The sequence below is a fragment of the Camelina sativa genome, chromosome 12 (assembly GCF_000633955.1).
Source record: "Camelina sativa cultivar DH55 chromosome 12, Cs, whole genome shotgun sequence".
NCBI lineage: Eukaryota > Viridiplantae > Streptophyta > Magnoliopsida > Brassicales > Brassicaceae > Camelina > Camelina sativa.
Window position 1 is genome coordinate 13,951,624 of NC_025696.1, and position 25,573 is coordinate 13,977,196.

The 25,573-nt window shown below is 38.5% G+C and overlaps 3 protein-coding genes across 9 annotated transcripts; all 3 read left to right on the forward strand.

Annotated features, from left to right (window-relative positions):
• Positions 295 to 3,069, forward strand: LOC104731662 (disease resistance RPP13-like protein 4). Its single transcript, XM_010451112.2, has 2 exons — positions 295 to 619; positions 702 to 3,069. Exon 2 carries the CDS (start codon positions 776 to 778, stop codon positions 2,780 to 2,782), a length of 2,007 nt encoding a protein of 668 aa, XP_010449414.1. The 5' UTR covers positions 295 to 619; positions 702 to 775; the 3' UTR covers positions 2,783 to 3,069.
• On the forward strand, positions 7,982 to 10,630 carry LOC104731661 (cadmium-induced protein AS8). Of its 7 annotated transcripts, XM_010451110.2 has the most exons (6): positions 8,000 to 8,079; positions 8,155 to 8,249; positions 9,231 to 9,296; positions 9,393 to 9,639; positions 9,825 to 10,049; positions 10,330 to 10,630. In XM_010451110.2, the coding sequence occupies exons 4-6, from the start codon at positions 9,399 to 9,401 to the stop codon at positions 10,362 to 10,364; spliced, it is 501 nt and encodes a 166-aa protein (XP_010449412.1). In that variant the 5' UTR covers positions 8,000 to 8,079; positions 8,155 to 8,249; positions 9,231 to 9,296; positions 9,393 to 9,398; the 3' UTR covers positions 10,365 to 10,630. The 7 variants fall into 7 exon arrangements, with proteins under 7 accessions (XP_010449406.1, XP_010449410.1, XP_010449412.1 ...); XM_010451105.2 differs by lacking the exon at positions 8,000 to 8,079 and having other exon boundaries at positions 8,118 to 8,249; XM_010451107.2 differs by lacking the exons at positions 8,000 to 8,079; positions 8,155 to 8,249; positions 9,231 to 9,296 and adding exons at positions 8,956 to 9,060; positions 9,136 to 9,230.
• Positions 10,722 to 12,083, forward strand: LOC104731664 (probable disease resistance protein At4g19060). The gene has a single exon (XM_010451114.2). It carries the CDS (start codon positions 10,816 to 10,818, stop codon positions 11,881 to 11,883), a length of 1,068 nt encoding a protein of 355 aa, XP_010449416.1. The 5' UTR covers positions 10,722 to 10,815; the 3' UTR covers positions 11,884 to 12,083.

The window sequence follows — 25,573 nt, forward strand, 5'->3', positions numbered from 1 at the left end:
AAAAAAAAAAAAAAAAAAAAAAAAAAAAAAAAAAAAAAAAAAAAAAAAAAAAAAAAAAAAAAAAAAAAAAAAAAAAAAAAAAAAACAGAACATTCATCGACAGTATACAAAAGTGGGATCTCAGAAAACAAATGTCTGGTCATTAGTTCAATGACCACACACGCATAGTGAAGTGAACTGAATAAATAATTTGGTCATACAACGAGGGCCAACAGTTATCATTAATCCTCAATAACATGTGTTAGCAAAATTTCAACCATATAATAAAAAAAAGTTTTATCAGCCATTTTAAATGTGGGAGCGTTCAACTGACTCATTGCCTGATGTGAGTCATACTCATACACTCACAGAAACTGTTGAGCTGAGCTTAAGGAATCTCCGCCCTAAAATCTTGTCAAGATCAGATTTACCTGCAGGGAAATGGGTTTAGTGGTTTGATCTAATCGTGTGAAGTCAACCATCGCATTTTGCTTCTCTCTCCTCCGCAGTCCCCTATTTTATATATAAAGAATGACTTTTTTTTCATTATTTGGTCATTGAAGATATGTAAACAATTAAAGGAGTTGCGTACGCTTATTCAAGGTCTCTATCTCTCTCTCTGGAGCTACAAGAGGCAAAGGTATTATTGCATTATTATTTTTCTTACATGGTTTCTGCAGATTCCAAATCATCGATCTATCTATTTTCGTCTTTTCAATTAGGCTGTTTTCAAGATTTGGAGGCAGGATCGATTCAGTGTGTTTTGCTTTGAGAGCTGGTGAAGAAAAGGGGTTTGATGGCTTCCCAGAACAATCCACATCTGTCGTCTCCTCCAAAACATGATCCAAAGGAAACTGTCCAATTAATGTTGGGCCTCGTGAATGAGTTGCACAAACATGCGTCTGATAAATTGGAACATCGTTTACCTAGAAGCAACAACGAAGAAGGGTCTGAGACTACTATCCGAATAGTTTCATCTCGTGGGGAGGAACAGTTGATTCCGATGCTACAACATCATCTTGGACTGCTCGAACGTAAGCTGATAAGGCTGCAGAAACTTCGTGAAGAAGTCCATGAAGAGGTCTCTGAACATCTTCGTCCTCTTAAGGCAATTCTTAAGCAAGTGAAGTCCTCCACGCCTTTTCCTCGATTGAGCAACGAGGTGAGATTAGGTTTACGTGGCATCACCACGAAGGTGTCTGATTTAGTGGCCAAAGTTCCACAGTTGCCTGACAAGCCGACAAGACAGCTGAAAGCATTGTCATTATATTCTCATTCTCCGGAAAACTTCGGAGATAATAATGGCAACCGCATTATCCACCTTCCAGGCCTCCACGAAAATGCAGAAGCTCTCACCAAGTTGAAGGCTTTTAGACAAGTGGAAAAGGAATTTATGGAGCTTGCGATTGAAAATAAAATGTGCCTTTTGAGTTTCGCTGTCTTCCCGGAGAACAGAGAAGTTCATAGAACGATGTTGATGTATTGGTGGATAGGAGAAGGGTTTATTCCTGTTGAAGGAGCTGAAGAATCTGTGAGAGAAGCTCTTCAAGTATTCACTGACAAAAAGTTGGTTGAACCAGTGGAAGAGAGGCGCAAAGTGGCTCCAAGCAGCTATAAGATGAACCCTTTTGTGCATTCTTCAGTTATTCATCTCTCAAAGGAGATTGGACTTTTTGATATCTATCGTAAAGGGTCTAAGCCACGCATGAAACAATCAGAGATGGGAAAGGTCTGCCTTGTGGAGGGGTCATCAGCCCAGCCAGAGGCCAAAGCTAGGAAAATGGAATCAGCAGATCGAATAGAAACTGTATTAAACGTTTCCGAGAGATATCCAGAATTCGCATTCAAATGGTTCTCGGAGCTTCTACCCAAAATGCTACAAAAGCCTGTGTTCAAGTCACTCCACGTCTTCTATCTGGGGAGATGGGAAAGAACTCAGAAGCGAAACATCGAGGTACCGAATCCTGAGATTATGACATCTTTGAATTTTATGCCCCACCTGAGACTCCTAAGTTTTCAAGGGATCTCAACAATTAGAAAGCTCAACCGTTCAGTTTGTAAGCTACACAAGCTGATCGTCTTGGACCTCAGGGAGTGCTCTGACCTAACGCAACTTCCAGAAAAGATAGAGTCACTCCACAGTTTGGTCTACTTGGATATGACTGGATGCTATATGTTGGAACATATTCCCATGAGGTTGGCTGCACTGAACAATTTAGAGGTTCTCAAGGGGTTTGTGGTTAGCGACACCGCCTATGAGGGTGTTGCGTGCACACTGAGATTGCTGAAGAGGTTGAAGAAGCTAAGAAAGCTCAGCATTGAAATACACAGGGATGATCTCGGTGTGCACCAATTGATGGAGGATCTTGTAAAGCTCAAAGCATTGACAAGTTTGAAGGTGACATGGAGGAAGAATCTAAACACAGTCCGTGCTGGGAAGCCTGATGATTTCAAAAAGATTGAGAGTCTTCCTGATCAGTTAAAAAAGCTGAGTCTGCAGCGGTTTCCGCACGAACAGCTTCCTACTTGGATTCATCCCCACAAACTGCTTCACCTGAAAAAGCTTCATATTGGAGGAGGAAGATTGCTCAAGGGTTTTGGTGCCTTGCCGGAGAAGGCAACAGAATGTTCTGTTGAAACATTACGTCTCACGTCACTCCCAAGGCTAAGGATCGGGTGGATTGAGCTGAAAAAACTCTACTTCCCAAATCTGACCTTTCTTGAGAAGTATGACTGTCCAAAAATTAGTCTCACTCCCTGCGATGGAAATGGAATCTGGAGATCCGACCAAGACGACCAATGATGTGCTCGAACACAGACAGGTCCAACGGTGTACGGGAGCAATCTAATCTAACCGGAGCAACCTGATAGAATGTTCGGTAAATTAATTGATTTGGTATCTATATTTGTGAGAGAATTTGAAGTATTTTATAATTGTGTTGTTTTCTATGCTTTAATTTTGGGGTGTGGGTGTTTTCGGATTGAAAGACAGTAGATCTCCGTATTGTGTTGAATAATCGGATTTGTTAAGGAACAATGAATTTGTATAGCTAAGCGTGTTTCATATAAAATATAGTGGTTTTATGATAAGTGATTTACTCGAAAATAATTCTCAGCAGTCAGCACCATACAATACGAGTAAAAAAAACTAAAAAGTAAAACAGAGTACGAAAGAAACTCATGGTAATATGTGTACGCAGTTTGAATAGTTGACAACAACTCTTTCCAATTTTCTCAAAGTGGTTCGATTAGCCGTTGCAAAGTTCATTATAAAAAAGTTAAAAACGAAATCGAACAAGTACTTTCTATACTAGTATCACTTTGTTTAAGCGAATCTATACTATTAAAAGGAAAGCACTTTTAATAATTAAACATAGATTAAGATATCATTACATGAAAATATGTGGATCTCGGATTGGCCCAGTATATTCCTATTCGGATTGTGAATAATGTGACTAAGAGGATGGGTTCTAAATCCGTATCCAAACATATACAATCATTTAAATTTATTACCATAAGAATCAGACTCTTCAATTTGAAAAAATATATATGTAAACATATTTAATTTCGTAATATATTTTGAGATACTTCTGGAAACAAAAATTTATTTTTAATATAATGATAACTATTTGATTGGGTAAGAATTGGTCAAATCTAATTTGTTATCATAAATTACGTGGTTAATTTAAGGAAACAAATATTGGTTTATTAAAAATGGAAATAGATGACGTTAGATTTTCAAATTTGTTCAAAAAAATTATAATATTTTATGGAAATAAAAAAATAATTATAAACAAGAAAAAAACTAATGAAATATCTTTAAAAGGAATATGCTCTTCAATATTGATTTCAAGTCGATTAATAAGAAAGTACTACAAAAATATATTTAAATTACAGGCAATATATACATATCCGTAAACTATTATTTTAAAACTTATGAAAATATTTTAATGTTTAGTTAAATAACGGATCTACAAAATCCTATTTTTGTGTAAATTCTAATTTTAAAAATATTAAGTTTAATAAAAATAAATAACGATTAAAAGTTGAAATTAAAATCTGTAATAAATTTTTATCGACTGTGGTTTGAAATTAATTGTAGATAATTTAAAGAATTAATAATTGATATTATATTTCCGATATCCTGAAAATTTTAATAAGATTTGTTGTTATACTTATAAATTAAAGATATTCTTTTAGTCATGTAACAAATATTAAAACAAAATATGGGTAAATATATGATGACGAAATTTGTGGAAACCATCAACGAACAATTAGGAAATTTATGCAATATTTATGGCAAAAAATATCTTAACAATAAATGAAAAATTTCAAACAGATATCTAACTTTTTCCCATACCATTTTCCTATATATATAACGTAGTATTTGTGTTTAAGCCTTGAATATATACATATTTTTTTGTTTCAATTTTGATAGCACATATTTTTTTTGTTCTTTTTGCTAATTGTAGTAGAATCTAATTTGAGTTTTTATGCTGATTTCAGCGTTCAAATGGAGCATGAGACGGTTGTTTCTCCACTTGTGTGTCACTATCTCTTCAAACCAATGGTACTTTAATCTATTAATTCTTAATTTTTCTTATTTTTTTTGGTGGATTTTATATTATGGTGAGTTGATCTTTATTTTACCTAACACACCTTTTGAATGGAAAAACTTAAAAATCGAGCTCTTATTAAATCATCAAAAATATTAATCATGATATATAGAAGATCTGGAAGAGTTGTTGATAGAAAATGGATCCTCAAACCGACTCATCGAGCTAAATGATAATTTTTGTACTTTCCTGAATTTTAAAATTCTTGGTTGAATTGTCTATTAAACCAAAGAAAAAACCAGGATACAGTTTATACTTTGATGTAGGGGGATGTTATTGCAGGGAAGATTTGGGCAGGTCGCAACATATTGATGTTTGATTGTGCAAGGGAAAGAGAATTATTGCAGAGATTGGATGTCAACCATCCGAGCCAAAAGGTGCCATCGATTATTTGGATTGCTGGTGATATGAATTAGTACAAACAACTAAACATTTCAAAATGTTAATATTTTCATGAGCGGAATGTTAAATGATGTAATTTTGTCTCTTTGATTTTGTTTAAAAGTGATTTTGTATATTATTAATTTGTGTGTTTTGTTATTGAAGATGGAAAACTTTGCCTCGATATTTTGGACTCGGAATCTAACTCATGTGAATGTGATACACATAAATATTAAGAATTTAATTGTTTGGTATATTTCTATTTTTTATTTAAGATAGATAATAATAAGGGTGTGTTTATGCATGGTTTTAGCCATGGAAAATGTTGGATCACACAAGAATCAAGTACAAAAAAGATATAACTAAACTATACTAATTAATCTTATTACGACAAATAGAAAAAAAAACAAAAAAAGAAGAAGAGAATTTTTAGATTATATTGACTTTTTCAATTATGAAAATAGTTATTATATTTGTAATATATAATCTAACCACAATATACTATTTTGAAAATAGCATATTCTTTATATTTTTTTTTTCTGATTTTAGATTCATTCACTATCTAAAAAAATGGAAATATTATCAGTTTTCAAAAATATTAATTTAAATTATATATTTTATATACTATGTTCATAGGTGAAAATAATTTATTTATACTATTATTTTTAATTATAGTTGTCTTTACATATAATAAATACAAATATGATCATTCTTTTTGTATAAATGGAATTTAAAACAAATCGAATATTAAACTGATATGGATCTGGATTATGAACGTTAATATTCTTTAAAATTTTTTAATATGTTTACAGACATTATCCCACACATATATAAAATATAATAATTCTAATAGCAAACTAAGTTTTTGAAATCAATTCTGCACGTACGTGCGGATCCGAATCTAGTTGACTTTGCGTTTCGATACAGTTAATATATTGGATGAGGATATGATATTTCTTTTTGTCTTTTCTTATGGGAAATTTGATATTGTCGCCGTCGGCAAAACGTGGCCAGCTTGCTTTTTTTTTTTTTTTTTTACAAATAACATCTCAAATTGCCAACTAGAATTTCACATCATTATAGACGACTTTCATATTTTCTTTTCTAGTCCTAGAAGACAAACATCATACTAGTATATGTTTTAATATTATAAAAATATTACAAATTGCTAAAAACGACAAAGCATTTACGTTTTTTTTTCTAAGAAAAAATCAACTACTCGTAACTCGTGTTATATTTAATTCTAGATCAAGTTGATTTGAGTACAACTCATGCATTTGTGTGAGAAAAACTTATTAAAGTTTCTATTCTTCTGACTTTGTATTGCTTTAGCTCTACATTTCATTTACTTTCCAAATACCTACGACACAAAAACGTCATTTTTACCAAAGAAAAACTTCAAATTTGAAACTTTTTAATAAATACAAAGAATTCGTGTATACTGTATACTGTTAAATCAATCGGTTCTTCAAATCACAAAGAGAGCATTATTATTAATGGTAAGCATTTTGAATTTAAGCATGAGGAGGTTGGAAAAGAAAGATACCAGGTTTGACAGATTTCTCAATTGGCTCCTCAGTTTCAGGGAACTGAAGTGGCAGAAGTGCATATGTCACGAGCAAGAACAACTCTGTCAGACGGTGACTATATTTCAGCGATTGTCTGAGCTAGTACATATATGCATGCATACCAAATACAACCTGATTGGCTCCTCGTCCCTGAAGATAATTAACACCTAATAGAATCCACCACCACACGTACGGATTACAAACACAGTTCCTTTTGCCATCCGAGAGATAGATAGTCTTAGTTTCCATAACCAGACATTAATATATCCGGGTCGAGGCTGCGAGATATGCAGATCAGATCGAGGATCCTTACGAGAAACTCCTGATGAGTGCCATTATGCCAAAGAGATGAATTACGATCAACTGAGCCTCGCACCAAACAGAAGCATGACAATTCAGCAAGAAATGTCAGATGCAAAACCATTCCAGACTACATGATATACCTCTTAGTCACACAGCCCTCACTGATGTCAACAGTTGCCGAATAAGCTGCTGTTTTCAGAGGACGCATATTGAGGATACAATAGATGCAAAGATGGCATGTGTAGCAAGTTGCTACTAGCAACTAAGAATTCCTATAAGGAAGTCGAGCAAACAAATGAGAACACCAAAAGATATTAACGAGGCTAATGTGGAAAGTAGTGGAGCAAAATGTGGGTGGAAATGCTTTGCTACGCAGCAACTCACTGAGACTCTAAACAACATGCAGCTTCAACTCAACAAAGATGGTGGATTGATCAACTCATTCTGGACACGGATCGAGCAATCCATGACAACCAAGGAAGAACCTATCGCCACACTGATTCTTACCAAAACCACCTCTTGCCTCCCTTGTGTTACATATTGTTTTTCTCGTCTTTTGTCTTGAACATCTTTTGGCTGTTGTCCACTAATCACAAACCAACTTCTAGAACTCTTCTCAGTTCTTCTAATCCCTAATTTTCTCGTAAACAATTCCTTTACTGGCTAGTGGCTACGCATTTTTCGTGCTCCTGCTCCATATTCAAAACAGACAGAGGATCCGAAGTAGCTTTTGCTAACCTTTGTAGCTCTAATTCAAACCAAAGAATCCGAATTGAACATCCGATTAGTCATGAATTGTTTTAGGGCTTAACCTGAATCGTCACTATCACCAGACAGTATCGTGTGCTACCACTTTCTTTGAGATTTCGCGAACTTGGTTCCAGCCTTCCAGATTCGAGTATAAATGGTGGTGACGAATCTGAACAACTTTTAGGGTTTAGAACGCCGGACTCCGAGAGAACTCACACATCGAACGCCGGCGAAGGATTACAATATACAGTAGTGAGATCGATTATATGCTGCCGTACTTTGGTTTAGTAAACCGAGTTCATATTATACCGGTTATGTCTGTCCGGTCCGGTTCTTATTTTTTTTTTTAATCTGGAACGATGAGTGGTTCATACTTCATACTTCATACATAGTGTTCGTCTGGGGAAAAAAGAAATCGAACGAAGAGTGTTTGTTTGCACTTGGGGGATCGAATTGAAATAGCAAATCCATTTTAATTAATGGTACAAATTTACAAGTTTTGTTCTTTTTGTAGGTATTGTTCTGTTTCTTTGGTTTATCCAAGATTTTTTCCCTAGGTTTCAGCTGGAATTGGTTTATTGATTACTACTTAGTTGGATGGTTCCTCATCCTGACAAGATTTCGAATTTTTATGCGGCTTTTGAGAGAATAGGTTGGAAAAATTGGAGCTNCATTCTGGACACGGATCGAGCAATCCATGACAACCAAGGAAGAACCTATCGCCACACTGATTCTTACCAAAACCACCTCTTGCCTCCCTTGTGTTACATATTGTTTTTCTCGTCTTTTGTCTTGAACATCTTTTGGCTGTTGTCCACTAATCACAAACCAACTTCTAGAACTCTTCTCAGTTCTTCTAATCCCTAATTTTCTCGTAAACAATTCCTTTACTGGCTAGTGGCTACGCATTTTTCGTGCTCCTGCTCCATATTCAAAACAGACAGAGGATCCGAAGTAGCTTTTGCTAACCTTTGTAGCTCTAATTCAAACCAAAGAATCCGAATTGAACATCCGATTAGTCATGAATTGTTTTAGGGCTTAACCTGAATCGTCACTATCACCAGACAGTATCGTGTGCTACCACTTTCTTTGAGATTTCGCGAACTTGGTTCCAGCCTTCCAGATTCGAGTATAAATGGTGGTGACGAATCTGAACAACTTTTAGGGTTTAGAACGCCGGACTCCGAGAGAACTCACACATCGAACGCCGGCGAAGGATTACAATATACAGTAGTGAGATCGATTATATGCTGCCGTACTTTGGTTTAGTAAACCGAGTTCATATTATACCGGTTATGTCTGTCCGGTCCGGTTCTTATTTTTTTTTTTAATCTGGAACGATGAGTGGTTCATACTTCATACTTCATACATAGTGTTCGTCTGGGGAAAAAAGAAATCGAACGAAGAGTGTTTGTTTGCACTTGGGGGATCGAATTGAAATAGCAAATCCATTTTAATTAATGGTACAAATTTACAAGTTTTGTTCTTTTTGTAGGTATTGTTCTGTTTCTTTGGTTTATCCAAGATTTTTTCCCTAGGTTTCAGCTGGAATTGGTTTATTGATTACTACTTAGTTGGATGGTTCCTCATCCTGACAAGATTTCGAATTTTTATGCGGCTTTTGAGAGAATAGGTTGGAAAAATTGGAGCTTTATCTTTTTGTTGGTGATGATGGTGATAATGTTGAATATCCAAATTGGTTCAGCTTCTAAATTCAGTGTGCATTTGGATTTGTTTTAATTTCAGTGGGTATTGAAAGATTCTGTTTTTTCAAATCTTTAATTACGTTTTTCAGGTCTTGATGATCATTAAAGGTATATTTAGGAGATATGAGAAATGGAATCCTGTTCATCCTACTTATGGAGCTTTTTGGGGTATGGGGATTGGGATTGGTTGTGGCGTCGGATGGGGACCTGGTTTTGGCCCTGAGGTCATTGGCTATGTAGGTGCAGGCTGTGGTGTTGGTTTTAGTGTTGGCATTACACTTGCTGGTCTTGGCATTGGTCTCCCCACAAATCTTCTTCTTGCTGCTCCTTATAACTGTATATACTACCTACTCTCTTTCTCGCACACACGCATTTCTTCAAATATATATATATGTATTCACAGTACCAAGTAATCTTTCATGTCTCAAGTTTCTTAAACTTCAGGTTTTATGCAACACGAATGCACTTGTCATTTTAGTAATGAATATGTCTCCTGAACCTTTTTCATATTTTCTCTTTAGCTGTGGAAGCAACTAGAAAGGGCGCTTTCAAGCTGTTTGGTAAAAATCTCTCAACCTATGATTTCATGCCTCAAATTGGGGGGTTGCAGAGACAAGTTAGCGAGATGTGCTCTGGTTTTAACAAGAAGCCTCACATGGATTATGAGTTTGACATAAAAAGTTTTCCTTTGTTCATTTCACATGATTGTGGAAAATTTGGGAGTCATCTTCTCCATGTGCGCAAAGGTACATATAACTAGTCTTAACATTCTTCTCTATCCGTTTTCGTTGTCATTGATTAGATAAGTTAGTCTTAGTATATCAAAATAGAAGCTGGAATCAGGCCTTCTAGTCTGAGCATTTGCTTGCCTCTATGTTAGATATAACTAACTTGCACTCCAACACTCTTCAGTCGCATGCTAATGCATCTCTAAATTGGAAATGTTTCTGTTATTCACTACAAATCCCTATATTATTTAGAACAAAGTGTATAAAGAACATTTAGATTTATCATTTTTCTTTGCAGGTTCGGAGGACAATAAATCACCACGACGATCTTAAGCATCTGAGACAGACACTTCTAGATTGTTATTATGATTGGCATATGTGATTGTGACTATGAAATATTCAGCATAAATCAGAACCTTGTGTCTTACAGTTACAGGGAGATATGTATAAGAGGTTAAGGATTTGAACAGTGGCATTCATAGACAGTTCAGAGTAGTTGTTACACAAAAGGATAAAAAAAGACCAGAGGTGTAGTTAATGTTACACCACAGGTTTATGCTTTGCCCTTAATCAAATAATATCTTTTCTCTTTTGTTCTTTCCATTTGCTTTATTCCTTACTTCTGGAGATAAATAATTTGCAGACAAAGATAATTCTTCTGAATATATACAATTTTGACATGTATACTTATATATGTGTCACCCCAAAGTGAAAGCTGCAGACTTTGGAAGCCTGAGATTCCTCCCATTTTAGTTTTTCTTTTCTCAGATCACAGGACGAGCCTATGGATCAAGCTAAGAAGTCTACATCTGAAATTGATGAGAAGCTCGACACAATCAAGTTATCTTTTGATACAGAATATGCGAAATGGTTGTCTAGAAATCAGAGTGGATCTTTCTCTAAGCATGGAAACCTGTCCATAGATGGCGATTCATCACCAACTCGCAACAGTAGCAGCAGCACCACCATTAAAAAAAGGCGGCCTAAGGCGAACCGCGTGGAGACAAGCTCTGAGCTTCCGGATCACAAAATTTATGGCTTCGTAAACGAGACCTTGTTCTTGAAGAACTTCTTGCTGAAGCAAAAGGAATCCAAAGAGTTCAAAACTCTAGCGATTGTGGGGAAATACGGAGTTGGGAAGACGACGTTGTGTCAGGATGTGTTCAACAACGAAGAAGTGAAACAAGCTTATTCCCCGAGGATATGGGTGTCTATGTACAGCAAAGAAACAAAAGAAGAAGAAGATCCCAAGATAGATGTTGTGACGAGGATCTTGAGATCACTTGGAGTTGAAGATGAGATGTTAGAACACATCAAAACAGAAGCAGAAGAAGAGAAGAGAATCAAAGATGAAGCTGGGGAAACAGAGGAAGAGACAGTTAAAGAGAAGGAGCTATCTCGATTATTGTATGCTCTTTACTCAAATCTGTTAGGGAAGAAGTATCTGATCGTGTTAGACGATGTTTGGGAAGACAACGAGTGGGATCAAAGGCTCGATGATGAGAAGAATCAACAGGAAAAATCACATCTTTCTTGTGGGTTTCCTAAAGGGTCTGGTGGGAGAGTTATTATGACTAGCAGAGACGAGAGATTGGCGAAGGAGATAGTTGGAGAAGAAGAGAATCTGCAGCATTTGTTTCCGAGATCTGATGCAGAGAGCGTGTGGGAGATGTACAAAGATGCAGTAAAAGCAGCATTGAAGATAGAAGTGAAACCGAGGTATCCGGGAAGATTCAAACAAGAGCTTATGGATAAGTCTTGTGGTATTCCTTTAGCTGCTCGAATGCTGGCTAAGATTGAGCCTGTGAAAATGGATGAAACTGGAGATATGGAGAGGAAGAAAAGCTTCTAACTTCTAAAGCAATGTATCTACAAATTGTTCTGTAATCTAAGGATACATTTGAAGATTACTATTTAAAATTGTTTTATTGTCCTGAAAAAACTGTTATGTAGTTGTGACTTATGGGAGTGTAAAACTTTGACATTTGAAAATAAAGAATGTAAAATAGTTTCAGTATAAATGTGTCAAATTCTAAGATAACACTTTTCACATATGTTACGTACGTACCCTTATAATCATAATTTATATAGTGTCAATGCCTCTCTAGAATAAATAACGATATATAAGAGTAATAGGTGCGTCTGTGGTGATTAGAAATCTCATAACAAAACTGAGCTCACTCTCTGTCGATTAGAATTCTACTATAATCAAATTATGCGTCTAAAAACCAATCACTAATTTCGATGTCCAGTTAAAACAAGAGAAACTTAATTGAACCATACACAAACAAATTTACTTCCATCGTTACCATACCTTTTTGAAAAGATATCTGAACATATTGTAAGGCAGAACAACAACAACACGACATTTGTTGTTTCGGTCCAGCAGAAGAAAGTGGGCTTGGACAACATTAGGCCCATCAAGATTTTGAGTATTGAAAACTTTCCCAACGGTAACAGAGCACTCTCCTTGTCACCATGTGAGTCAGTTCGTACAGTCAAGCCAGCTCACACAACGATCCAAATACACAACAGATATGCTCCCCTTGGATCAACAACTCTCTGCAGATGATGACATGTGTTGGGGACAATCAGTCTTGTAAAACCTAGAGCTTGTCATATATATAAGGCAATGTGATGTAACAAGTTTCTTAAGCAATAAAGTTATAATCTTGAGCCGCTTCACTCTCACCTACTAGGGTTTATCACCCTCTGCTTTCATGGTATCAGAGCGTCGGTAATACGGTCATGGCTCCTGAAGATTCGTTTTCCTCATCTCCTCTTTCTATCTCTCAAGTGGTGACTCTGAAGCTAACAGAGTCCAACTACCTCCAATGGAAAACTCAGTTCGAGTCCTTCTTGTCTCCTCAAATGCTGCTTGGTTACGTTAATAGGTCGATACCTCGTCCAGCGTCAACAAGATCGGTTACTAGTACCGACGGTGTTACAGAAGAACCCAACCCGGAGTTTTCGAAATGGATTCGCAATGACCAACTGGTCATAGCTTGGATATTGGGATCTCTCTCTGAAGCAGCCATTAGAGTTGTTTATGGTCTGCAGTCTGCTCAAGAGGTATGGTCTGCTCTTGCTAAGAAGTTTAATAGGGTGTCTACCTCTAGAAAGTTTGAACTGCAGAACAAGTTACGTGCCTGTCTTAAGTCTGGTAGATTTATGGAGGATTATCTTAGTGAACTCAAACAAGTGTTTGACCAGCTTGACTCAATAGGCTTCCCAATGAGTGATCTTGAGAAAATCCATGGCTTACTCTTTGGTCTTGGTAAAGAATACGAAACTGTAGCCATTGTGATTGAACACTCTATGGATTCGATTCCTCCTCCCTGTTATGAAGATGTTGTCTTCAAAGTCATTGTCTTTGATGACAAACTAAAGGCTTACTCATCAGTTCCTGCTGTCGTGCCACACCTTGCGTTCCAAGCTGAGAAACAACAACACTATGATAGAGGTGGGGGTTCGAACAACAACAACAGAGGTGGACGTGGTGGATACAGAGGTAGAGGAAACTATTCAACAAGAGGTCGTGGTTTTCACCAGCATAACAACAAATGCCGTGTTGTTGTTGTTCTGCCTTACACATATCACAAACTTTCAGTTTTTAGAGACTACAAATTTAATAAGAGTTCATAAATCATGTAATTTCGTTTCTAAATTTTTAGAAACTCTTCATATACCTACAAGTTGTAGTAGTAATTTTCAAAAAATTTGGATTTAAATGATGGGATTTTGGTCAATTATGCCACTTTCATTCAAAAATTTCTCCTAAATGCCATTTTCTTATTTTCTCTTCTAAAATGCCATTATTGTGGAGTAAGGAGAGGACGAAAAGACCATTTTATCCTCTCGTTAAATCTCGTAAAATTGAGGAAAAGTAGTGGCGGGGGAATTCAAAATCGGCGACATTAATGATGAAAAGACCTGCATTAATTGCAAGATGGACAGAAATTTTACGAGATTATATTGTAGTAAAAGGAGTTTTCTGTAGTTAATGCTGCCTTTCTCTTTCTAAAACTAAGCTTTCCACTTTCCTAATCTCAAACAGATCTGAAGAAGAGGGTAGGTGAAAGAAGGTGGAATTGGTTGTCGGAAAAGTGTCGGTATGTAACCTTCTTGCATTTAATATGGTCGGTTATCCTAAAATGGTGTTCTTGCATTAAATCTGGCCAACTGCAAATTAACTTGCATTGATTGTGTTAAAACATGATTCTCTTTCCATTAATGATGCAGATGTACGAGAGAGTGTGTCTCCTGCTGGGTGAGTGGACATGTTCAGACATTGGTGTGTGGAAGTTTTCTGTCCGTCATGGACAAATGGCAAGATATTTGTCTATCGAGAAAGATACAACGTTTGCGGGGATCAAGGCCAAGATTGCAGAGGTTTTGGGTGTCGAAGAAGAGGAAAGCAACATTGAGTTAAGCTTTTGGCACCCAGGAGACACAATTGTCTTTACACAAGGTAAGATGCCTCCAGTTTCAGTAGACAGTGATGTTGAGTTTCAACAGTGTAAAGTGAAGAATGAAGAGTGTGGTGGACTGTATTTGTATGTTTCCCTGAAGAAGAACGAGACCGACGAGGGAGGACATAATATTTTGTCCACCGGTCCGAAGATAAACACGACTGGAATGTTGGTAGAACCAGATGGACAAGACGATATGGCATCTGCTGGAGATCTTTTTTTGTCTACTGACTGTGGACATAATGGAGATGCTAATGGGTTGTCTACCCCAGCCTTTGAAAACAGTGTATGTCCATCTCGCGGAGAAGTCCCCGATGAATTGTTGTTAGAATGTCTGAAAAATTTTGAAGATAGCCATCATGCGGAGATGGGGCACAAGGAATCAGAAGCAGGTGATAAGCATGGGAAGAGAAAAGTCGTTGCAGTCGAGAAAGGATACGGAGCGGGAAGTGGTCCATCGGGTACCTTCGAAGAATTGCCATGTATCGAAGACTCGGAAGACTATGATTTTGACGAGTGGTCAGAACGGATTAACAAAGAATATCCGCCAGAATGGGATCCTTACAAGGGTAGGGTGGAGAGGACAATGGATCCCATTGGTTTTAGGTTAGGAATAGAGCTAGATGAGGAGTTGCCGAACGAGGGCGTTAAACGTAATGATGTGATTCATACTACCGGGATGGAAATAGTGCCACACAATCCAGCGGTGATAGATTACGGACCACCATTGCCTTTTGAGGACATTTTACGTGGTGTTACTACAGGGATGGATGATGCACCACCAGTGCGTGACAATGCTGTAGGGCAACCTTCTGAATTTATCGGCAGTGGCTTGGAGGAGATGGACTCTGGGTTGGGCGTTAGTGAACGGAGGATCATGGAGATGGACTATTTACGGAGTAATAGAGCAATAATAAGGGAAGACGATCCTCATCTACTGAATGATGCTCCTCCAGTGCATGACAATATGAGAGGAGCCCCAGAGGAAGAAAGGAATATGGATCTTAAAATGGCGAGCGACGGTCTTTATGTGGGGCGAATATTTGCAAACAAAAAGGAGATGCATAAAATGCTGTCCCTATATGCGATGACAAGGCTGTTTAGTTTCCGGATAAGTAAGTCTGATCCAGGCAGAGTTATAGCGAATTGCGTAGACAAGAACTGTGGCTGGAGAGTGTATGCAACAACCCATGCCAATTCGTCTAACTTGGAAATAAAGACATTGACATTGAAGCACAGTTGTGATGTCGGGGCAAGGTCGAGATATGGAGAGAAAGCAACTGCTAAAATATTGGCAGATTTGCTAAAGGCCAAATTCGCAAATGGCAAGAAAGGACCAAGAGCATGCGAGCTCCCTGATATTGTTTTGTCTGAATTACACGTGACAATTTCGTATACGAAGGCTTGGAATGCGAAAGAGCTGGCCATGGAGCAAGCCAGAGGGAATGAAGAAGACAATTATCGGTTTCTATCGACATACTTGCACCTACTGAAGTCAACGAACCCAGGGACGTTGACTGCAATGCACAATACGGTGGACAAAAAAGGGAACGCATTGTTCAAGTACCTGTTTTTTGCTTTCGGTGCTTGCGTAGCTGGTTATCAATATTTGAGGAAAGTGGTTGTAATTGATGGCACTGCAATGAAAGGGAAGTATAAAGGTTGCTTGGTTGCAGCGAGTGGACAAGATGGAAATATGCAAATTTTCCCCTTGGCATTTGGAGTTGTTGATGGGGAAAATGAAGGAGGATGGGTTTGGTTCTTTGAAAATCTGAAAAAATTTGTACTAGATGAAGAAGGCTTAGTCTTTGTCTCTGACAGACATGCATCAATATATGCAGGCCTACGTAGAGTGTATCCTTTGGCGCAGCATGGGGCATGTTCTGTTCATTTATTTAGAAATGTGAAGCACAACTTTCATTGTGAAGGTTTGGCTACAGTTGTTTCTAAAGCTTCAAGGGCATATACAGTTGGCGATTTCCGTTACTGGTGGAGAGAAATAGAGAATCGTAGACCTGCGTGTGCTACGTATCTCACAGAAATTGGACTACCACACTGGACACTTTCTCACTTCCCCGGAGATCGTTACAATATAATGAGTAGCAACATTTCTGAGTCGCTGAATGCAGTAATGCAAACTACTGTTGATTACCCGATTGTATCGATGGTGGAGTTCATACGAGCTATGTTGATGAGGTGGTTTTATTGTAGGAGGACAATGAAAAATAAAACCAAAACACGATGCACCCCGGAAATAGAAGAAATACTGATTGATCACCTGGAAAAAGCGGTCGACTGCCGGGTGCTATCAGCCAGCGAGTGGATTTACCAAGTCAATGATGGACGCGGCCTTGCTTTCACGGTGGACTTGCAGAATAAAACTTGCACTTGTCGTGTCTTTGATGTATTAAAGGTGTCTTGTTGTCACGCTTTAGCTGCGAGAGGAGTGCTGCAAATTGATATTTACAGCCTCACTGGGGAATTCTACTTTGTTGAGCCGTGGAGGAAAAAATATTCACAAATAATTATGCCAGTACCAAAAGAAAGGGATAGTGATATTCCAGAGGCTGTAACTGAAGAGGCTGTTGATCAACCTCGAACAAAACGCAGTGGTGGGAGGCCGAAGAAGAAAAGGATATCGTCACAAGGTGAAAAACATAAAGTAAGTTTCTGATGAGTGATAACTTTGTCTGTGTTTTTTTTTTAAGTGATCTAATGACAACATTTTTTATGTAAATAGAGGAAAAAGAGGAAGACACCAAGCAAGTGTGGAAGATGTTTTGGAGTGGGACAAAATAGGAAAACCTGCTCGCAGTTGATTTGAAGGAAAGGTTCCAAAGTAGGGATGTTTTTTGTAGATGGTATCTCGTGTTTGTGTTTGGGATGGGTATTACCTTTTAGAGACTGAAACATTGTTGATTGTTCAACAGAGGCTACTCAACTATTTTGCAGGTGGGCTTCTATGAATGTAAGCTGGCATTACTCCTTTTTGTATCTTAGGTTGGAAGGGTCTGTTTGTTATTGTCTATCGGTTGTATTATGTCTACTTTTAGCCTCGGTAGACAAGTCGAACTATTAATTGCTATTCCATTTGTAATGTCTTTATTATGTCTATCGTTAGTAATGTATTTTGGTTTTATGTCTTCCATCGGAATTATATTGTAATGTCTATTGACTTTGTAATGTCTATCGGGTTTATTATGTCTATCGGTATTGTAATGTCTTTATGATGTCTATCGTTAGTAATATCTTTTGAATTTATGTCTTCCATCGGAAAATTATTGTAATGTCTATCGGGTTTATTATGTCTATTGGTATTGTAAGTTAGTCGGTTTTATTCCTAAGTGACTTTGTCTCGTTTTTTTGTGTCTATCGGCATAGAATGTCTATTGGATTAGAATGTCTACCACCATTAACTTGTGTAAAAATCCCACAGATAAAAGAGCTAAACACCTACATTAGTTGCAACCAGATTACAAATAGACAATTAAAAACTNTTTATTATGTCTATCGTTAGTAATGTCTTTTGGTTTTATGTCTTCCATCGGAATTATATTGTAATGTCTATTGACTTTGTAATGTCTATCGGGTTTATTATGTCTATCGGTATTGTAATGTCTTTATGATGTCTATCGTTAGTAATATCTTTTGAATTTATGTCTTCCATCGGAAAATTATTGTAATGTCTATCGGGTTTATTATGTCTATTGGTATTGTAAGTTAGTCGGTTTTATTCCTAAGTGACTTTGTCTCGTTTTTTTGTGTCTATCGGCATAGAATGTCTATTGGATTAGAATGTCTACCACCATTAACTTGTGTAAAAATCCCACAGATAAAAGAGCTAAACACCTACATTAGTTGCAACCAGATTACAAATAGACAATTAAAAACTCGAATACATGTCCCTCGAGTACTAAAACCGCTCAGCAATACAATATTGCGAGTAAAACAAAAGGATAGACATAGTCGGGGGAGACAACAAAAGACATAGTTTCATGTCCACCGCATTGGATGGACATATTCGCCAGAGATACTCAGTTTCCAAATTTGTTAATGGAAAACTAAACTGCGAGGGAAAGGACAAGGACATAAATGAAAGTGTAGAAGACAAAAGCATATGTTGGCCGGTTGCGTTTTGGGTGTGTGGTAGGAGGTGGGAATCACTGAACATGAGACCTGAAGTCCATGTACCCAGCACTTAACTCTGCTACCATCTCCTGGAGGATGTCAATCTGTTCGGCATTAGCCTTGACACGAGTCAGGACTGAGCGAGGGTCACATCTTTCACCCTCATCTATGTAAGTTATGAACCGCAGCATACGGTCATCTATCTCCGAGAAGCTTGCCTTGATGTCGTGTATCTCCTCCATAATAGCCTTGTCCCACCACTTGCTGTAATGATGTCCACCAGTCTTGCGAGAAGAAGAAGTTGGATTAGGGTTCATAAAGTGGGAATGGACAAAATTAAGAGTGAGAGATGGAGATCTCAAGTATAATATTTGAAAAAGTTAAAAACTTACACCACTCCTTTTGCATTCATAGACAATACGTCCAATGCCTGGTTCCTCGGTTCTAGTTCCCGTTTTAAGATGACTACCACAAATGCACTTCTTAGGTATGCCATAGGTAGGATCTCCATAACTTCGAGACCGAATAGACGAAGCAGATGAAGGAGATGGAGGAGACCGAATAGCCGAGGGTTGAAACTGAAACCCATTAGATGACTCGGAAGAAGATGAAGGTTGAGAATAACTATACTGACCCATTTTTTTCTAATCAATTTTGGTGAGTTTCAAGAAAAGAAGGCGAAAGAATTCGTAAAAGGGTCATGGTGGTATAGAAGGGAGATGTTCCCCTTTTAATGACAATTATTAAGGGTATATTGGACAAAATAATATTCGTTTGATTTTTAAATATTAAAAAGGGACTGTCAGATGTTAAACTGTGAACACGCAACAAACACTTCAGTGATGTGCCGCAACTGTAGAAAGCATAGAGAAGAGATAAAATAGGTATCACCCCCACGTGAACATAAAGAAAGAGACACGCCTACATTGGGTTTCCACCTACTTGTTCACATAAATATCCGGGTCCTAATTAAAATAAGTAACAAAAGGACAATGAAGTACGAATAGTACAAAAGGTAGGGAAAGGTAATAGATATTATCATTAGGAAAGGAAACAAAAGATTTGTTGTCTTATAAGGAGACAACAAACTCCTGGTAGACATCTACAGCGTAAGACATCCGAATTTGGTCCACCAGTTCTTCGGTAAGGGAATCCGGATCCGGCAGTACTCCTTGGGCATGTAGCTCGATGAACTTACAGGTGAGAGGACTACAGTCGCCGGTCCTTTCATTCTGGTAAACATTCTCTAACCTCGACATACTAAAGACGTGTGGTAGAGGGATGTCCGTCGTCTCTTGGTCGACCAAAGTCTTGACAATGACTGGGAGCAAATCCATGAAAGGCTTCATAAGGCGAGGGACCTTCTTCGGACCATTGTTGACAATTAACGGATCAAGGACATAGACATGGGACTTTTTCAGGTTAATAGCTACTGCGACCCAGTGGCGTTTCCCCCAATTCATAGGTACGTAGACTGTATCCACGTCAGTGTACCATGCCAGTCTGTCCGATCGGTTATGGACATCCCCTCTAACATAATTTTTAATAATGCTGCTCCAGGCGAAGATATCCTTATGTTTGCAATTCTGGTAACGCCTTAAGTCAGTGGTTAACATGCTGGAGATCCATGTGTCAAGGACAGCTACTCTGGACTCCCGAAACTTATCCCCGTCACGCCTCCAGATAAGGCTGAGCATTGCTTCCATGTGCTGTAATAATCACTTATTTCTCCATTACTAATATAAATATAAATGATCCCAAACTCTTTGAAAGGTCGGAAGTAACTTACAGGTGTATCCACCCAGTGTTTTGGCGTGTATAACTCTTTGAAGAAACTGCGCTTGACATTGATACCATCAATATTGTACTCTCTGCAAAATATGATCATGTCCATATTTAGAATTTGTCTAATATAGACATATGGGAAAGGTAGACAAATAAGGAACGAGGGTGGACAGTACTTTTTGGCGTATGCTTTTAGCTGAGCGAAAAACTTCCGCTGTACTGATGGTCTGACGGGTTTAAGAGGAAGGACAACATCCTCATCTGAGCTTGATTTTGATGCTTGCTGTCCCCTCGGGGTAGTAGAACACTGTCCATAACGCCTAGGAACTGTCCTACTTCTTTTCGGCGGGAGTGGAGTAAGATATTGGTCGGCAATAGGGTTACGACGTTTCCTACTAGCTTTGGTGGGTACCTGTAAAATTCCATTGCCATCAGGAAGGCAGCAAGGTAAATATGATACACATTAATAATTTAATGTCCATCAATCATACCTCAACAACAGATGCATTGGTTTCATTATGACATACATGTAAAGCCTGTCCATCTCCATCTGCATCTTCATCTGCATGTCCATCTGTATCTCCACTAGCATCTCCATCTGCATCTCCATCTACATGTCCATTAGCTGCATTAATGTCCTCCTGCTGAGAGACAATCTCTTCCTCAGCTTCAGAATGGTCACCGCGGGACATGTGTGTTTCCTCGTCCCCGGAAGAGTCAATCGTATCATGCTCCTTAAAACCCGGTGGACATAAGTACATGAGTGGACAAGTTTTGTTTAACAGCAATATTTGTCCATTTAATATTTACCTGATTCACTATGTCGATGTGTGGTGGCTCATGTGTATCACCGGGTTGGTTAGAAAGTACCTGCTTCTCAGGCTGATCATCAGGTGTCCAATCAGGTGTCCAGTCAGAGTCCTGTCGAAAACGAGGAAGAAATGCAACATTTCTAAACTCGTCCATCAGGTCAAAGAAAGAACAAGAGAACAACTACCTCATATTGATCCGGAACTAGTGATTCCGTTGCGTTGTCCTCCTCATCAGCTGATGCAGCTTTCTCCTGATGAGTAGATAATTGTACTGGATTTAGGGTGTAAATATGTTAAATAAGAAAGATAATGCATTTGTTATTATGTTAAACCTCATCCGTAGAGGAGTTGCCCAGATCAACATTATCTTGAATGTGAGCGTCTTCATTTAGTCCATCATTTCCCTCCTAATTAACGATGGCAGAGCATGTTAATACAAGTTAGGCATGGAGAGTAAAAAGCGGTAAGAACATATAGTTACTAGATGTACTATATCCCTATTTGCTAACCTCTGCGTCTTCGTTCTTGTTGTTGATATTTGTGATAATGTTTTAGATGTCCATCCCGTAACTATCCCATCTTGAGTGGTTGAACTTGTCCACCGAGTTTGGATCATTGGTAGGTGGTGAGTTACAGAAAACCCCTTTTCTTTGCAAAGTACTGAGTATATCATCATAAATCTCGACCTTTAAGAGACTTTTCTCAACAGCCCACATCTGCTGAATTTTGGATAAGTGTTCATTGTTTCTCCGGTCAACCTCAAGTAGAAGTTCATTTGCAGTGTAAGAATGAAGAGGAACATTTTCTTCTCCCACAGACGCACTCGGTTTCCGTTTGCCTTTGTTTTCGGAATAGTAGACTTAGTTGCCGCTTTTGAAGGTAGTTGCACCGGCTGGCTAGGTCCATCGTGTACTATACCCATAAGTGGGAGAGTCACCAGTCCTCCGTGCCAGACATCCAGCTTAAACTCGTGGCCGTGCTTGATTTTTTGGCAAATGTAATCAACTCGCTGATCTTCCACCTCGTCATTCCAAGAAATTGCCATTTTGTCTACTGCGTCGTTTGAGTGCATAATCCATTCAACTTCAAGCTGTTTATGAAAAAGTAAAAATGAGATGACATAAATCCAGGATCTAACTTTTTGTTCTGTGTGTAAAAAATACAGTAGAACTTACAGTTGTTGCCATTTCTGTTTTGAGGATGTTAGAATTGTGGAATGACCTCAGCTTTGTAAGATGTTGAACAGAGCGGTCCGTAAAATTGAGCTCATCATCAGCGTCAGGAAGATAAGTCTCCAACATGGGGATAGCATTTAAGATCAACAACTGGAAAGAAAGGGTGAAGCCATGTGTGGCAGTATGGGACCGCATCAGCTTTTTGAGTAAGACATCAGGAGTGCGGTTGAATTTGCCAACCATAACCGTCTCTATCGTCCGTTCAAAGGATTTTCTTCCCCATGGGTAGTTGACAAAGGCCTGCAAGTCTTTCAGCATCTCTGCTACTTCCTTTGATGCTCTAACCTTTGAGGAGTCGCAAACAAGTATACCTTCTACTATAACAATGAGTGCAAGCCATATCCTACGTTGGCCGTCCATTCTTTTTTCTTGCGGCAGCAACTTATCCCGCTTCAACATGTAAACAATGTCACGGATTGAGTACGAGTCTTTTGGACCAACCAGAGTATACCAGTAAGGCTGACAGCCTTCGTCTGGTGTTTGCAACTTTTTCATCTCTAACTCAGAAGGGTAAGGTACATTTCAGGCCTGTGAGGAGACCAAACTCACGGAGGGAAAACCGAATAGGTTGTCCGCCAAAAACAAACCACATTTCGTGTAGCTTACGGGTTACAAGGGACCGACAGAGAATCTGGTGGACAAGTTTACCAGACAGTGAGCTCTTGTGGACCGGTAGTTGAAACAGATGTCCAAAGGGAGATGCTTTCAGCCATTGAAACTCCGGAGTTCCCTGGAAAACTTCAACAATGTCCAGCAGATACTCTGGCTTTGAGTATGAATTGATGCGACCTCTAGCAGGATAGCGATTAGTCGCAAATAACCTAGGAGGGAGTAAGGAGACGTCAATATCTTGAGTAGCTTCCGCAGGCAAGGGATTACTATTGTCCCCGAACACTTCACCCATCCTGTTAAGCGAGGTAGAGACAACAATGTTCATCAAACATTTGGTGGAAAGTTAACGGTAGACATCAAGATAATAAAGTTGGAATGGTCCATCTTAGAGTGGACATCTACCTTGTCTGTCTGGTCTGGTCCACCATTGGCCCGTCAGTGTCACCACAAGGTACAAACTGCTCCTCCGGAGGCATTACAGACCCAGTTCCATCGTAGGCATCAGACCTGCATTGGAGGCATAAGAAGGACCAACGTAAGTAAATTTGGTGGACAGTTAACGGTAGACAGAAAGGTTAGAAGATTGGAGATGGTCCATCTTATAGTGGACATCTACCTTGTCTGTTTGGTCTGGTCCACCATTGGCACATCAGTGGCGACACCAGGTACAAACTGCGCCTCCGGAGGCATAACATACCCAGTTCCATCGTGGTCATCAGACCTGCATTGGAGGCATAATAAGGAGGAACGTAAGTAAATTTGGGGGACAGGTAACAGTAGATGTTCATGGCATAGAAGATTGGAGATGGTCCATCTTAAAGTGGACATCTACCTTGTCTGTCTGGTCTAGTCCACCATTGGCACATCAGTGACGACATCAGGTACAAACTGCACCTCAGGAGGCATAACAGACCCAGTTCCATCGTGGTCATCAGACCTGCATTGGAGGCATAATAAGGAGAAACGTAAGTAAATTTGGTGGACAGTTAACGGTGGACAGAAAGATAAGAAAGTTGGAAATGGTCCATCTTATAGTGGACATCTACCTTGTCTGTCTGGTCTGGTCCACCATATGTATTACACGTTCGGCGCTTTCGTTGTCAGCAGACCTGCATAATGTAAACAATGTGAGGTTTACCACGAGTAGACCGAAACGACAAAGAGGAAAATACGGTTAGACAAAGAACAGGAAGACGGATCTGCCGAGACGACAAAGAGGACCATGGTCTATCATGATAAAAACAGTGGGGTGACAAAAGAAGACGGATAGACCAAAGGTCAGAAGACGGATTGATGTAAAAAAGCGAAGGTGGACAATGGTCTATCTTGATGAAAACAGTTGGTGGACAAGATTAAACGGATCTACAAATAGGTCTCTCAAATATTTGGTCTATCGGGCGAATTTCAAACTTTGGTGGACAAGATTAAACGGATCTACAAATAGGTCTCCCGAACATTTGGTCCATCGTCCGAATTTCTAACTTTGGTGGACAATATTAAACGGATCTACAATTAGGTCTCTCAACAATTTGGTCTATCGTCCAAATTTTAACGAAATAGGCGGCTATGAGAATTCGAAACAATAAACACAAACAAACCTGGAAGAGGCGGTATCGGCCATTGTCTCTACCTCGCTTAAATTCACGGAATCTGGTCCACGCAGACTAAAACGAGAAAGACGAGAACTTAGGTTTTTGGATTTTCTTTAAAAGTAAAATAAAAAACGCAAAAGTTATCTCAAATACCAAGGGTCGGGTTCGGAAGGATGTTCCTCTGTCTCGCCGACTTCGGCGGCTGGAGGTGGAAGCGGCGGAGGATTCGGCCGTAGGAGTGACTGTATTAAGTTCATCATGACATTGGGTGTTCGGCGACAAAGAGGAGACGAAGAAGAAAGATAATTCTATGAAGTGGTGTAGATGATGTTCTGAGAAGAGAAGACGAAGGGGTGGGTGTAGTCTACGAAGTGATTAAAATATTGTTTTGTTTAATTAAAATTGTTTTCTTTATTTTTTAACGAGAGATCAATCGGAGGGTAAACTAGTCTTTCTGTAGCGACCGTGTGGCAGGCGGGAGAAGTAAAAATTGGAAGTGGCATCGAGGAGAAAGTTGGTCACTGTTCATGGCATTTTTGATAAATTTCTTTTAAATGATAATTAAAAAAAAGTTATGAAATGTGATCATTGCTCTAAGAATATAGTGATCTTTCAAAAAAATACTTCACTTTTAAAAGAAGTAATGAATCAGTATTATAATATTAATTTCCTTTCAGCTTAAGAGAAGTTGCACCTATATTCTCCCCAATATGTTAAGTTAAACATCTATACCCTCACTTTCCTAGACGTGTATCACAAAATCACTACTAGAGAGCAATATATGGACCGTAGCAAAGAGTATCAAATAAATGTAGTGATTATGTAACTTTTTTTGTGTGTGTGATAGACGCATAAGAAAAGTTTTACTTGTGTAGTAAACAATTCCAAAAGTCATTGTTACTTCAC